The 16,202-nt window shown below is 46.2% G+C and overlaps 1 protein-coding gene across 1 annotated transcript in view; it reads right to left on the bottom strand.

The window, feature by feature from the left end:
- Window positions 1-16,202, bottom strand: part of EIF4G1 (eukaryotic translation initiation factor 4 gamma 1) — a 135,396-nt gene that overhangs the window by 83,428 nt on the left and 35,766 nt on the right. The window contains exon 4 of the mRNA XM_078869511.1: window positions 344-466. Within this exon, the coding sequence (XP_078725637.1) occupies window positions 344-466 (123 nt within the window). The remainder of the gene's footprint in view (window positions 1-343; window positions 467-16,202) is intronic.

Genomic DNA, 16,202 nt, shown 5'->3' with positions numbered 1-16,202 from the left:
ATCCCCTACATGTGCTGTTAAGCGAGGAGTATCAACCTATAAAGGCCGGCATGCCACACTAACGGTGTCAGGGGTGGCCAGCACCACGCCTGGCCGCATTTGTCTCCCTAGTGGCAATGTTTACACACAATGTGCCAAAGGCTCACTTGAGGGCGTTATGACCTCGGGTAGGCCCAGCACCGGTTCAGATATTCGTCACCGACGTTGGCCGCGAGCGGGAATTTAACTCGGGTCGCCGGGTTCGTAGCGGAGCGCATACCGCTCTCCGCACCCACACCCACACAAACGTGCGCATGTGTGTATATTACATAAGTGAGCACACACGTAGAACACTGGTACACACCTGCTGCAGGCCGGGTGAGGGTGCGTGTGGGGGCTGCTGCGTCGGGGCCAGGGGCTGGGCTGCCTTGCTCATATCATGGGCTGCACCATATGAGGCCTGAGGTGGCCCCTGCTGCCTGGAAACCTGCGCGACATTCACAAGGGGTGGTGAGGCACACGGGGAGCAATCCAACTCACCGCTCGTGCTCTACACCACCCCACCCTCACCCCAAAAGACAAAGATCCCCCGTATAGCCTTCACAGACTGTTGGGACAAGTGCTGTTAAGCGAGCGCCTACGAAGGACGGCACGGCACACAAAGGGAGTGGGGTGGTCAGCACTGCGACCAGCTGCTTTTGTCTCCCCAGTGGGGATGTTTACAACACACCGCACCAGGTACTCATTTCAGGCCGAGTCGACCAGGAGAGGCTCTGGACTGGTTCAAAGTTGTCACTAGTGGGGGCCACGAGTGGGAATCGAACCTCGGGTTTATAGCGGGTTCGTAGTGCAGCGCGCTAACCGCTCCACTACCCCTTCCTACCCCCACCCCCGTGACAATAGCCGATCGTCACGTCATCTCCCCGTTCGTGTCAACGACGATTTCCTGCATCCCTCTCCTCAAACTGCGATTCACTCCTTGGAACCAAGAAAATTATGGGATTTTAATCGACGAGTCATTTTATGGAAGAATCCTTGCAAGGGTTCCATTAATGAATGGATACAGATGATGCTTGATTATCCGTGGACATTTAATCTGGGTTACTAATTAACTATCCATGCGGAAATATAAAAATAATGAATAATGATACAACTATTTTGTGGGTGTGCCAGATCTATTATTGGCTGCTGCTCACTCTGAGGGACAGTGACTCGGCAATAATTCACAAACTTGAAATTGTTTGCTTTTTCCAGTGCATGATGATTTACTAGACGCACGTGACTTTCTGCACTGCCATGTAGATTTACATTTTACATATTCTTTCCCAATGCTATGCAGGTAAACAATAGATTTTGTAAATATCCCAATTTTTATATTTAGCAGTATCCCTCTATTTTGTGGGCCATTCCCCTCCCATTCATTCAGCCAGACATTATCTTGACATGATAATGGACCAGAAAAAAATCATAATTTCCAGCAATAAAGTGCTATCACACATGCATACACACACACACGGGTGCTAAAAAACAACCATGTAGGATGGCATCCACCCCCCAGTGTGCCAAGCATGTTTCGATCACGTGGGGCGTGCAGTTTTACCCCATGAAGATGGGGCAGACGCAAAGAACAGCAACATCACACCAGTCTGTCTCATCGGAGGCATCTGGAAAGTTATTATGACGTCTGCATTACATAACAAGTAAACCAATTGATTGAAGCACGGAATTATTATTTTACATCAACAGCACCTATTTTCAGCCGGTCCTGTGCTCCCCTACATGAGGCAAGGCGGGGGGGGGGTCTCTTCTAGAAATATAACAACGTCCAGCAGCTCGCTAATAGAGGTCTCAAAGTCCCACTTGTCATTGTTTAGAACTCTAACGGGACCCATTCATCGTAAGCACTCGAGATAACCTGGGGCCTGAGTACAGAAAATATGCGTAAAATACACCAGGCAGCCATTGGCATCGGCTCCGAAACAGCGTAGGTGAAAAGCAGACAGTATTTGTGCCCATCCCAGTGAGATCGCAAAGCTGGGCACGGGGCAGTGGTTGCCAGGGATTGTGTCATCGCTGCTACTACACAAGACAATCAGCTGGCAGGAAACAACCCTCAGGCAACAAGGCCACCATGAAGTCCCCATTCATGATGGCCACCATGACATCATCACTGAGGGTCCTTCAGATGCTCTTGGCTGAATAAAGTTGTTTATTGACATTACGTATTTTTTTAAGTAGCATGAGTATAATTTGTATTATTATATTCATATTCTTGGCTCTTTCGGTAAAGTCACGTAGATAGGTTCAAAGAAAATAACAACTACGACGTTACGATCGCAACACAAGCGGTCGTCTTCAGAAAAAGGGGGGTTAGCTTCCAAGGCAAACTGTTTATAGGGGTTTGAAACAGGCGTAGCCCAAATGTCAGCAGTCAATGATAATGTAAGTGGTGGGCAGCCAACCCGACTGTGGTTGGTTTTCCACCAAAGGGCTGCCAGGTGAAAATTAGCATGTTAAAGAGAGATTATTAGCATGTTAATGGAAGATCACAGAGCCGCAACCAAGGGGTCGGCATGCCAAGTGACTGTAAAAGCGCAAGTTTGAAATGGGCGTAAAGCACAACTAACATCGGAAGGTGGTAGGATGGGAACATCATAGCCAATTCTGGCTAAAACTGGTTGATAACGTCCTTCCAATGAGTGTTCAGTTTGTGCCGATCTTCTCGTTTGCAATTGTGTCTGTCTATATGTAGATGGCTTCATGAACGAATCTTTGTTGATAGCCAGTGGGTTTGCAAGTACCTTCGTCTAAGAGAAATCAATTTCGCGTGAGCCCACCGCATTAAAACAATGATCAGCCACGGTCGAGGTATTGGTCCTACCATGTTTCAGATCTGCCTTATGTTCATGAACACGGTCTGAGACATGTCGCTTAGTTTCCCCAATGCAACTACTGCCGCAGACACAGCTTAGTTTGTAGACGCCGGAGGTATTGCATGTCAGGGATCACATCTTTCACAGATGGGATCAGAACACGCATTTTATGTACGGTGTTAAATAGAGCCTGGATGTTATGTTTGCTCATGATTTTAGAAATCTTATTAGTGACCCCTGCTATGTATGGCAAGGTGATGGTTTTAATTGGGTCCTCAAGATGGTTATTTCCCAATGGTTAGGGTGATAGCTTTACAGATTGTGTAGTCTGAATATCCATTCATCTTGAGAGCTTGGTGTACGTGTTCCAGTTCACTGAATAGGTGATGACGGTCGGAAATAAATCGAGCTCTATGGTGTAGAGTTTTGATGAGGGAATTCTTCTGGGATGGATGGTGGTGGAAGTCAGGTTTTAGATAGGCTTCCGTATGAGTGGCTTACCTGTAGACAGAGTGTCCCATTGAGCCATCTGGTCTCTTTTTGATTAAAACATCCAAGAATGGTAACTTGCCATCCTTTTCCACTTCCATGGTGAATTAGATGGCTGGGTGTGTGGAATTGATGTGGTTGAGGAATTGGTTCAGAGCTGGTAGGCCATGTGGCCAGATGATGAACGTGTCATCTACGTATCTCTTCCACAAGGACGGACGTAGAGTGGATGCCTGGATGGCATCTGTCTCAAATCTTTCCATGAAAACATTGGCTACAACTAGAGATAAGGGAGAACCCATTTGGGTACCTTCAACTTGTTTGTAGAATGTTCCATTCCAGGTGAAGTAAGTGTTGGTGAGGCAGTGTCTCACCAGGGCCGGTACATCAGCATTCAGTCCTTGGTGGACCAAATCTTCAATTATTGCAATGGTGTCAGGCACAGAAACTTTGGTAAACAAAGATATGACATCGAAAGTAACGAGCAAATCACCTGGAGATAGGGAGATGTACTTAATTAACGATACCAGGTGAGCCGAGTTGAGTACAACTGAGGTGGTCTTACCAGTGAATGGTTGTAAGGTCTCAGACAGAAATCGGGCCAGTTTGTAGGTGGGTGAGTCAATGGTGGAGATGATAGGACGAAGGGGTGTCCCCCTTCTTTATGGATTTTTGGTGAGCCAGACAATCTGGGTGGTCTAGCAGAAGAGGGTTTTAAGGAAAACCGCTTGGTTAGTTCGATCAAAGATGTCGAATCAGTGATGATATTGTTGGTTTTCGTAACAAGGCGGTTGGTGGGATCTCTTAATTTTGGAATAGCTACCATCATTAAGTAGGTCCTGAATGTTGTTATTGTATGTGGTTTTGTCCATGATAACTGTGGCATTGCCCTTGTCGGCTGAGAGGATGACGATGTCATCTCTCTTTTTTAATTGCGAAAGCTCAAAGCGCTCATCTTTACTGATGTTGCTAATAGGTGTCTTAGCGTTTGAGGATTGCAAGGATTTGCGATCTTGCCACGTCTGCAGTAATGTGTCAAATGGCAGCAATATTTCCACGAACTATAATCAACAGGGACTCAAAAATGACAAAATGTTTGAGTATTTTATGAATATTTTTTTTTTATTTGGAATGTTTCCACACTGAAGATAGTGTGGGCCGGTCCTAATGTTGTACGACTCTTGAGCAAGAGGTGTAAATTAACACTGCTATTGTTAGGGCCATTCACTTTGCACGACAACTACTCAACTCCACAAAGTGGTAACTATTTTATCAACCGCGACGTACGAGAATGGCAGTAACTAGAATATACATGGGGGGGGGGGGGTGGTAGGGGTGGGTTGGAGGAGAGAAAACTAAAAACAAAAAATATAAACTCATCCCCGTGACTGCGAGGAGCAGGTGCGAGTTTAGCTGAACAACACGCTTGTGGCTGCATAAGGGCCGTACATAAATAGATACAAGAAGCAGTGTTCATATTAATGGAAATAGAACATCCTAGAGTCATTAAGTCAACACCCGAGTTTGTAGAAAAACAATTATTTATCAACTCATTTGACATATTCCTAAATCTAAAATTAATTTCGTAATATATTCAGGAAATGGCTTCGAAAATAATGGCAGCAGCTTGGCCTCAGTGTGTGTGCAATCCGTCCGAAACTTCTAGGGTCCCACTTCTTACCTTGGCGAAGGGATGTTTCACTGCCTCCCGAGTTTGTTTCTGATACCAGACAAGTTAAACCAAGCCCGGGAACCACACTGGCTTCTGTCGCAAATGCCTCGTGCGCGCTATCGAGTGTTGTTTGTCAACTTCCAGCTCTGACCCTTCCCCAAAGGGAAGACAAGATTCATGCCAAATGCACGTACAAGTGCGTGATGCTGGACCAGTCCCATTGGCAGAGGCTCGGCAAGTTGGAGAACCAGGCCGACCGGGAGACAACCGACAGATTTCACGCCTTTCACGTGGGTGTAGCCAAATTTTGCCGGCCCTTCACTCGGGTTCGCCCAAAATTTGCAATGGAATGATCTCTTTGCTGCCAGGATATTTCTTCAACATTTCAAAGCAAGTAAAGACAGATAAAGGTGACAGAGGTGTAGTAGCAATGGGTGCCAACCACTCTGTATACGAGAGCGTAAAACAAGTTTCCACACAAGCAGTTTTGGCCCACGGTATTCAGGCATGACACCTTTTTGCTCCACATTGCAACCGAAACTTTTTAACATATCAGGCCGTGGTTCATCTGTGCCACGTAGATTACAGCGCACTATAAACATTTACGTGAATATTCCCACTCATTGTCCACAGCACATTAAGTGTAAAGACAGCTCACAGTGTATTAAGTGACGGCCATGGAGAAAATGCCATCTACACGTTTTGGCTTTCAGCAGAAATAAAACATCACACATTTCCCCTACATGCCAACCTAAGTTGTTTAATAAAACCCTGCAGGAAGCTGTAATGGTGTGAAAAAACACAATTTCCTTCAACAGAAGGATGCCAACACTCGTTAAAACCGTTAACATTGTGGCCAATAACATTAAAGTCTTCTGGTGACGTTACCAGGTATTTAACATCTCGCCACTGTGGTGAGATGTTAACTACCTCGCCTGTTATACAGGACGCTTGGGTTCGATACCGACCTTGACGTCTGTTTATTTGGAGTTTGCGTGTCTCTCCCCCAATGATCGCGTGGATTTTTCTCCGGGTCCTCTGCTTTTTTCCTCCATATTAGAACTATGCGATTGGATTATTTGACTGCAACACATTTCCACATGACAAACCCCTTCGTTGAGATATCATTTGTAGGCAGGGTGACTTCTGAATAAGAGCTATACAACTCATTGGGCCTTAACTGGTAAAATAAAACGTTTTAGATGACTACTAATCGAAATTATATATTCCAACCACTAGGGCCACACGGATGGACACCTTTCCTCTAACTGACAATCATGACCATAAAACACCCCAAGAGCAACACCTGCGTTGAAATGATCGATAAACGGCACCGAATTGCGTCCTATCGTCCATCCGCTACTCCAAGATTGCTCCATTAACAATTCTTCAAAGTCTCACCGATTCCTACCACCAGACCTCATCGATCTTTACCATCTCCCAAACACACCGTCTGCCCCAGAAAACACTGCCCTCTCTTCTCTTCAACAATAAACTCAGTTTTCCAAAGCACCTTTCAAATTAGCAATCTCAGGGCACAGCAAGCGGTCACTCATTTTGCGAGCCGGGAAGATGACTCATTCGATTCACACTATAAATCATAAATGGACTACTTCTTTCGTGCTTAATTACTCGGTCATTTTAAAAAATGGTGGCCACCCTGCAATCCTGCATTTAGATTAAATAATTTAGCCGTTTTAGATTTCCACATAAGCCACTTTGTTGAACTATCATATGTGGCCAGGTAGCTTCTGAAAAATAAGTGAATACCTCAGTGCGTTTTGCTTGGTAAGATGGGGAGGGTTCCGTTTATTTGTATGTTTTTGGGTGATGTTTACCTTTCTTGTGATTTGCACTCCTGTCGTGTTTTTGTATTGATTGTTGTTGTAACGTTCTAATCTGCCCCAACTGGACATGTTTGAAAGAGAGCTTTATAGCTTATTGGATTCCTCCAGTATAAATAAATAGTCCGAGTCTGCCGTGGCTGACGATGCCAATAACTTCACCGAGCCCGACCCATCAGCCCTCGTCCAGTTGCACCACGTGCGAATGGAGGTGATGTTTTATTCTTGGTTCTTTCGGTAAAGTCACGTAGAAGGTAAATAATAAAATAATTAAAGTATCAAACGATAAAATTCGCACAAAAATATGGAACACTTCACGTATTTGCAATGACACGCAAATTCGTGAAGCGTTCCATATTTTTGTGAGAATTTTATTGTTTTATATTTGTATTATTTTATTATTTCCCTTCTACGTGACTTTACCGAAAGAACCAAGAATATGAATCCCTGCAGTCACGAAAGCTTTAAATCAGGAGGTGATGTTTTCAACAATTTTCATGACATTCATTTAGTCGGGTAATCGAACCTATAAATATCAGAGTAATTAATTACTTAAATAATCACAATCCCTGCTCTACTTTTTCTATGCTGCTCCAGCTGTTTAAACAACTGGGAAGTGCTGTCCCTCAGTGTGAATCTAAACTCACGACCTACTCTGTTCTGGACCTACTTATCCTCCATCACCTATGGCAAATCCCTCGCCTCTCCTCTAACGTGCCACGTTACTTGGCGCACATGTTAACAGGCCTTAGGTGGCAAATGATGTACGAAAAATAAGTGCTCACTTTCTGCATTTGTTTTCTAGGCAACATCTCAAGAATTCATGCAAAGAGGTGAAATATAAAACTCACTCCTGTAACTGTGCCGTGAGGCTCACTCAAAATCCATTTCCAAGTCTGGTCCTCACTCAAAAAATTCAACCAACCACGAGAACCACCCACAACACAGCAAGTAGCTATGGGTAGGATTGCTTATATTGGCACAGCACATCACTGGGTTTCTCATTTCTGTGCCAGCTCAGCTGGACTGGAAATTACTACACGTCATCCGTAAACCTGTGCAAATGAATGTGGCCATTATCTTTAAAAAAAAAATAGACTTCCTTATTAATTACATAAACTCCCCAATTGCAGAGCGCAATTAGTCTGCACGTATACTATTGGTAAACGTTTTCATTTTATAAATATAATGTCAACAAACACACGCAGCCTCTGTGTTTTGTCCAAAGGACAAAGTCTCAAACAGCAACCCACTGATTGCTTTGTGTGAAGAGCTTTGTAAATTTCCAAACGGAAACAGTGAAGACAACTGTAAGTCACAGCCTGCCGAGTGAGACTGTCCACGCGGGCAGTCTCACTCGGCGTGTGCCACAGCAGCGGATACTCAAGCGGCGGCGGCACGAGCAGAAGCGTGCCGACCATCTGCGCTGGGCCGCGTCGGACGCGGAGCTCAGCCCCACGAACAACCAGTGCATCCCAGGACCCCTGCCAGCCCCAAGCGCTCGGCTGATGGCAGCCGGAGCGCGATGGGTGCAGCGCGGACTCAGTCCACCAGGTGGCGAACTCGCGCAGCGGTGGTCCCTGCAGCGGCTGGGAGCAGCAGCAGCAGCAGATGGAAACATTTTGCTTTGAGCCGAACCCGTGGCTGGCTTACCACGAAGGGCTCGCCCCCTCTCTCCCCTTTCTTAGAGCCACAACGCACGCGTTCTCTCAGCCTGCATGCGCTCTAGGCTTCTTGCGAAATATTGCAATATGCACTGCTGTCTTTACATTTCAATGAAACGCAATGCCATTCCCTGGCTACCACATTCAGATAAGCCCCCCTCCCCCTTAACTTGTATTTAAGAGCTTGTCTCTTGGATTTGTCCTCACTTGATACAGTAAATTTAGCTGTGACGGTCCCACCTGATGACGGAGACTTGTGTTGCCTCCGAAACGTCGTGATTTATTATTTTATTTCTATTATTATTTCTATAATTGTATTATTTTTTACCAACGTGACTTTACCAAAAAAACCTAAGAGTATGAATCCTTGCAGTCACGAAAGCTTCAAATCTAGAATTCCCACAAATTCATCATGTTTTCACCCGTGGCAGGATTTATGGGGCAAGTTGCCTGCCGGACCAGGAATTGAACTTGTGACCTTCGATTTTCTTAACTGAACGCACTGCCCAGCAGCGTCACCACACAATACGGTGATTTCAAAAGAGACCTTAAAACAAATGCAAAAGCGAGCGCGCAGTGTCAGGAGGCACGGCAACAAAGTGTTTCTCAAACTGCATTTCTCATCCCCCCCCTCTAATCACTCGAGGTTCAACCCTTGGCATGTGGCCTTGATGTTCTCGGGCCAAGCCAGTGCTGCTCTGTCTCTCCCATGCGTCCCTGCACTCGCTAACCGCCTCACACTCATTTCACCTCCTTCCCCCTAACGTGTCTGGAGTTGAGGAGTTGCATTAAGCCGCTATATACATAATTGAAACTGCTGTTACTATCGTTTGTTACCGACGTGAGTTGACTGGCAAACATGTGCCTGCCGGTGAACACCGACAACGACAACAAGCAGGGAGAGAGCAGGACCGGTGTTGCGTGGTGTCACGCGAGGACATCAGACAGAGGCTGGACAGGATGAGCAGTGAGAGGGAGCGGTGGCACAACCACACGAGAGGGCCGTGCTATCCGTGACACACTGCTCTGCTGGGCACCGATTCCTTAAAAGCACTCTTATCTTCGGGGTAATTTAAGGCTTCTCTGTTAATCAGCCACCACACAGCCAAAGGCTGGAGTCCAGTCTGGGACTGCTAAAGACCCGAGTGATCTATTCTAAAATCCTGGAGGACTTTGTGCTGTTTATGGGCATCATGCTAGAATGCAATTGGACATTTCTAAAGCATTCAAATTAACAGGTTTACCAATTTCCACTGCTAATGATGAATACTTCTCTGTTCAGGACAAAGCGAGGGAAACTTCAGATGCGACGCATTTTTCAAGGAAAGGCTACTTGGCTGCGCAATTAAATAATCCTCCTCAGAATTATTTCCTCATGCATGAGGATTATTTTTAAATTATGGATTTGGGCGAATACACCACAAACAATGTCCACCGTGTAAGTCATACGAAGTGTTTTGGCAATGCTCAGGGATTCATTCAAACCACTCGCCGTATTACAAGCTGATGAAACGAGCTTGTAATACAACGTACCCACCTCCACCCCAGGCCTAGTTACACAAAACGGCGCCAGATTCAAGCGATGGCCAATATGAATTTTCGTCCAATTCACAGAACAAAATGTGCCAACGCCAATGGGGCAAAACGGCACGGGTGAACTCCTTTCGCACCGTACGTAGCCAACCGTGCTAATCGGAAGGAGGTGCGGGGCGGGGTGGAGGACAACACTGGTGACGGGGGGCATCGTTGACTTTTGTCAAGCCGGGGGGCCGACCGTGAGTGTGCTCGTATTTCACTTCGATCCAGCCTCTGTCGACTCTTGGTGACATTTCATTGAGGGGGGGGGGGGGTGATTTCCTGCTTATACCGAGAGAATTAAAAAAAAACCTTCGTACTCCAAATTATTCTCACACATGGGCAGCTACCCCTTAACTACAAAATGTAATTTTCACCGTGGCATTCAAAAATGTAACCGGTAAAAACTGCATTATATCTTTAGTTCTACAACCTTCAAATCTACATCGTATTTAGAATTTAAAAAATAACCAGATTCGAGCCCCACTGAACTAAAAGGTCTGGTTTGCAGGAGTAAACAAAGAAAAATGTTTGCATGAATGGTGATTGGAGACATAGGGGAGCGAGCAGCTGTGGGAGGCTGTATATGACAGCCTGATTACAGTACGAGGTGAAATATCCCAAGTTTTCCAGTCATCCATCATTGGTGCAAGGTCAAGTGACTCCGTGCACACCCCACCCACGAACTGTGATCGAGGTGACAAGGGTGTGAATTATGACATTTTACTTGTTAGCACTATTTAGAAACAGCTTTTTGTGTTTAGTTTGTTGTCCCTCCTAATTGGCAAGGTTGGCTATGTACAGCACAAAAGAAGAAGTTAAACATACATGCCACTAGTCAATTTCAAGTTTCCTCCTATGACAAACGTGCAACGATGCAGCACTCAACCTTTGTAGGTGACTGAATCGGTGGTTAAAATTCCACATTTCTATGGTGGGGAGCCAGGCTCTCTTCCAAGGACTACTCCTGGAAAAGATATAAAGGTATCCCTTTTACCGACCGCCTCGAGGACTGATGGACCAAGTCTGCTGCAAACATGGGATTTAAATTCACGACCACCTGATCACGAGGCAAGCACTTTCGCTCTCTCTGTCACAACAGCGTCAATGGCCAGGCTGTATGTGTAGACATGTTACATGTCGAGGGCTCGGCCTACTTCGACTGTGTCATGTATGTATGTAGAACTTTTTGCACCGCACAGAGCCAACCACGCTAATCGGGGGTGCCGAGGTTTCATGTTATCCATGGATGAGTTAAACCTGCTTCCCTCGCAATGCTCCACTTTCGAATTCCCTCCATTTCTTATCTCAAGTGTGTACAGCTTGCTCAGCTTAAGAAGGGTGTTAACTCTTTATCATTTACAACTTTAGCCGTGCTGCACGTAGCTCGGCATGTTGCGCCTTGGGGCCACAGTGCCCGGCTATTGTGATTAAATATCTTTAAAAAATGCTGCGAATGAATTGCTATGATTTTACGGTTACTGTGTGCGACGTTGGTCTGCTTGCGATTCAGCTGCATGGCCCGAGACCACGAGAGGGGCATTTGAAGCCCATATCGGCTGTGCTTCGAGCCCCACAGGACGACACGGTGAACTCTCGGCCAGGAAGACGTCTGCGTTGCGTGACAGAAGAGCATCAAGGTGCGTCGTGCCATCTGCGCCATCAGAGCCGCTGCTGCTTAAACTCCGTGTTGACACTAAGTCCACGAGTCTAGGCTTCTTGCCAAGAAAAGGCATGCACTTTGCGATAAAATTTCACAATTTAATTTACTTACTTTTAAAGAATGCGAAATGGAATTCAATTTCCTCTGTAACAAAATCATTTTACCTTTCACCTTATTCACTCATCATTTTCATGCACAGTAGTTACAGACATACATTGACACGTCAATCCTTCATATTTTAAGTGGCACATTAATAGGAAAAAGTGTGCTTCATTTGCATACTTCAAAAAAATCTCGTGAGAACCCACGGTCGTGAAATGATAACTGGTATGTAGGTGGTCGTGGGTTCAATTCCGACCCTGACGCCTACTGTATATTTGGAATTTACCCTGTGGCCGCGTGAATCTTTCTCCGGGTCCTCCAGTTTTTCCCTCCACATTTAGAAACATGCATTTAAGAGTAATTGGCTGCAATAAATTTCCACGTGATAAGCCACTTCGTTGAGCTTTCATTTGTGATTGCCAGGTCGTTTCTGAAAAAGTGCTACATGGCTCAGTGGGCCTTACCTGGTCAAATAAAGAGTTTAGTTCATAGTTAAGCTTAGTATTCACACGGCATGCCTGTTCACTCTCAGACCATAATCTGCCGTGTGCAGGCGTAGGTCATAGTGGAGGCCTTTGGTCAATACCTGCCAGACGAGGTGGGGGCTTTTTTAATAATGGGCATGGGATCCATTTCAGAAACAAAACTCGATGCTGCTTTCCTCCAATTACTTTTGTTCGCATAAATACCTAATTTTGACACGGACCATTATGGCTTAAAACACAGGAAACTGGGCGGCCTAATTGTCCATCACGATGCCTCCACAAGGGAGAGGATGAGTTCAACCAGAATCTCCTCTACCCCAAAGACTACATCACCTAAGCATATGGAGTTTACCGGGCATGTAAAAAGAAATGCATAAAATTCATCACTGATAACAGCCCACGAACAGAGCCCAATAATACTAGTTCCACTTCACCAAGGGTAAAATGGACACCACTTCCCTGCTTTTGAGAACGTTTTTTTGAACAGCAGGGACTTTAGCTCTTTCGTGAAATGCCGTTTTCCAAAAGGTGGTCAAACAGAAACACTCCCGAGGGCATGCCATCACATGTGAACTCCAAGCTCGCATCCAGAAAACTACAAACATCACATTTAACTTTCATAACTCGGGCGTGTGATACAGCCCACACTGGAGTCCGGGGAGGGGGGGGAAAGAGGGCCTGAAGCCCACACTCCGGGTTATTGAAGAGAAATGTGATGTTTGTAGCACTCGGGGTACCGCGCACAAAGGATGGAGTTCACGTGCAATGCAGTTGTGAGCGTGTCGGCGGCCGCCGTGTCAAGAAATGTCACGAGTTGTTTTGCGCCACATCATCAAGCGCGGCGTCGCTAACATCTATATGCAAATATAAACTTTACAATAATGGCATGGGGACAGCGAGACAGCATTTTGGAAAGAGACATTAATAAAAGTTATAGAAATTGGTCACAGGACTGGCACAGTGACAGTGACCTATTCTAGCGGTAAATTTACAAAGCAATTTCTCCATCTAGACAAACGGGCTTGCCCTTAGGGCACTTTCGGCACGTGTTAACCATTCGAACTTGGTCCAGTCATTTAAGAGTTCGATTCTCCCCAGATTAAGGGTTGCATAAAGTGCGGCTCGGGACCAAAATGGTTCATCTTTGTTGAGTGGGATGACCTACGTTTGTACGCTCTGATAAATGCACTGGAACAAATACATTTTGGTTTCACAGATACAGGCAGTCCCTGGGTCACAGAAAGGGTTAGGGTTCCCGAGAAATATCCGTAACCCGATTTTCCGTATGTCGGAAACTGAACAATTTTCCCCCCAAAATCAACAATAAAATTCCATAGCAGAAAATAGTTGTGCCTCCGCTACCTGATTACTAGGTTCGTTTTCTCTCAGTACCGTACCGCGCTGTCGTCCGTTTTCTATCGTTAGCTATATCGTATGGCTGTACATACGCTCTGCACATGCTACGATTCTTTCATTTGATCGAATATCTACCCTAACACTACCCATAATTAAACTAATGGAACATATACTGTACTGTACACAATTGTTTACGAATACCACGATGTGGCGGGTACAGTGTACTCGCGGTAACAATGTAACAGCGTGGGGAAGATACGGCCCCGCCTGACGCCTCGCTCCACTGTATTCATCCGCAACCTCACCGCGTTGCGCTACTAACTACCAAACATTTAGTCATAGAGTTCATTGACACTTTTTACATGATTTGTGGGAATATTTCCGTAAAGTGGGATATCCGTAAGTCGGGTCTTCTGTAACCCAGGGACTGCCTGTATTTTAAATCATCCCCCGCTTTGATAACAAAGATTACCTAGCAACCCACCAATTTAGAAACGAGGAGCAGCAGCGGCACTGCAGTCGCGTCTTGACGAGCCTGTACAGCGTGCCTGGAGAAGATGCGCCTCCTGTTCCGAGGTCATCGCTCTCCCCTTCGTGACAATTTTGCTGGAGCCGACTTCGGTCGAGAGAGACAGCCCCCCGGGCACGTGTGCGCCGGGAGATTTATTTTCAGAGCGAGGAGACGGGCACTCACGTCGCTGTGACTACGGGGACCGACAAACGCAAGGGAACCCACCCAGGCCAGCAGCCTCCCCTCCCCCGATTCTCCACACCCCCCCCCACCATCAGGCATTTTGTTCAGAGCCGTTAAAATTTGTCAAGAATTGTTCATTTGGTTATGTGCACAGAGTCCGCATACAATGACGCACTGAAAACCCGCAGTTAACCGTGCACTCTCATACAGTCTCACCACCATGAGGTGGACTTTAGAGCCAGCCGGAGCGTTTCAATATTTATTTCATCTGCAACGCCGGGCTGCTGATCACGTCGTAACACGGAAACAATTGACGACGGCCAACGAAGGGGCGACACGCACGAGCGGACAACGCGTGCTACGGACTCGTCAACCTCGCACTGGCACAACAGAGGCACCATGACATCATCTCATTCCCCCTCCCACCCCCATCGAGAGCCTCTGCTGCTACCACTGCTGCAGGCAGAACAGAACGCTAAAAACGCACAATGCAACTGGTATTGACCAAACGTCCCAATGCTGAAAAATTGCCTGCAAATTACTCCATTGGGATTACATGTGCAGCAGCAACATAGACCCTTACGGCAAAAACCTTAGAAGTCATGAGACTCTGTGTGGTCTTCCTGGGTAAAACAATCACAATAAATAACACTAAATACAAAAAATCAGCTAAGAGGCCCACTGAACTGATGCCTGCAGTCATGTATGCAGGAGGTCGTGGGTTCGATCCTGACCCTGACGTCTGTATATTTTTGAGTTTGCATATCTCTCTTGCCGTGGTCACGTGGATTTTCCTCCGAATACTCCGCTTTTTCCCCTCCACATTCAGAAACGTGCATTTTAGATGATTTGGCTGCTATAAATTTCCACATTATCCACTTCGTTGAGCTATCATTTGTGATAGCCAGGTCGCTTCTGTAAAATAGCGATACAGCTCAGTGGGCCCTACCTGGAAACATAAAAATAGTTAAGTGAACAAAGACCCTCGGACTGGGTTGGGCTGGGATGCCAACTCCGCCCAAATGGCTGGAATGTGAACTGCACGCATGGCGAATGGTGGGTCCAGGAGATGGGGGTGGTGAATGCGGAGCCCCCTGGGAAGGGGAGCAGGGCTGGGTTTACTCAGCAGGGCACGCCGAGGTTACAGGCAACACGTAGCAGCAGCAGTCCCTGCCCATGAGGCTCAGTGCCAGCAAGCGACGCTCTTGGCATGGCGGCCTCATGGTGTTTGCCGAGCCAATACGAATTCTGGCGAGTGCCCAATGAGACTACTCCCGGGTACCTGCCTGGCCTTAAAAAATATCAGTGATTTCCCGCTCAAATGAGCATCGGCTGATCGGAATCATCCGATGAGCTGTAGAGCTCTTTTTCACAAATGTCCAGTAGTTTCACTGATGCCCAGTAGTTCTTGGTTAGAGGCCTGAGTCAGTGTAAAAATATTCCACACATTCCTATCTTGGTAGCAGGTCTATCCACCGGACACACTTTTGACCTACCCACAAAGTGGTACGAATTTATCAACCCCAGGAGGATGATAGGCTTAAACGACCCAAAACCAGGATTTGAACTCAACTGCGAGCCACTCGCTGTGCCGCTGAACAAGTGGCCAGATGGGGAGACATTCCACTTGAGCATACAGCAAATTTCCATTTCACACGATCATGAATTTGAATCTCAGCTGGAGTCAAGTCAGACAATCGTCCCTCTGTGTTCAGTTAAAATAACCAACGCTAGCTAATGCAGCAGTGTGTGAGAATTTAGATATGTTGTCTTACGAAGAGACTAATCCGACTACAATTCCATTGG

The sequence above is a fragment of the Lampetra fluviatilis genome, chromosome 28 (assembly GCF_964198595.1).
Source record: "Lampetra fluviatilis chromosome 28, kcLamFluv1.1, whole genome shotgun sequence".
Lineage (NCBI taxonomy): Eukaryota > Metazoa > Chordata > Hyperoartia > Petromyzontiformes > Petromyzontidae > Lampetra > Lampetra fluviatilis.
The sequence above is the reverse complement of the archived record's forward strand: the minus strand, read 5'-3'. Positions and strand labels throughout refer to the sequence as shown.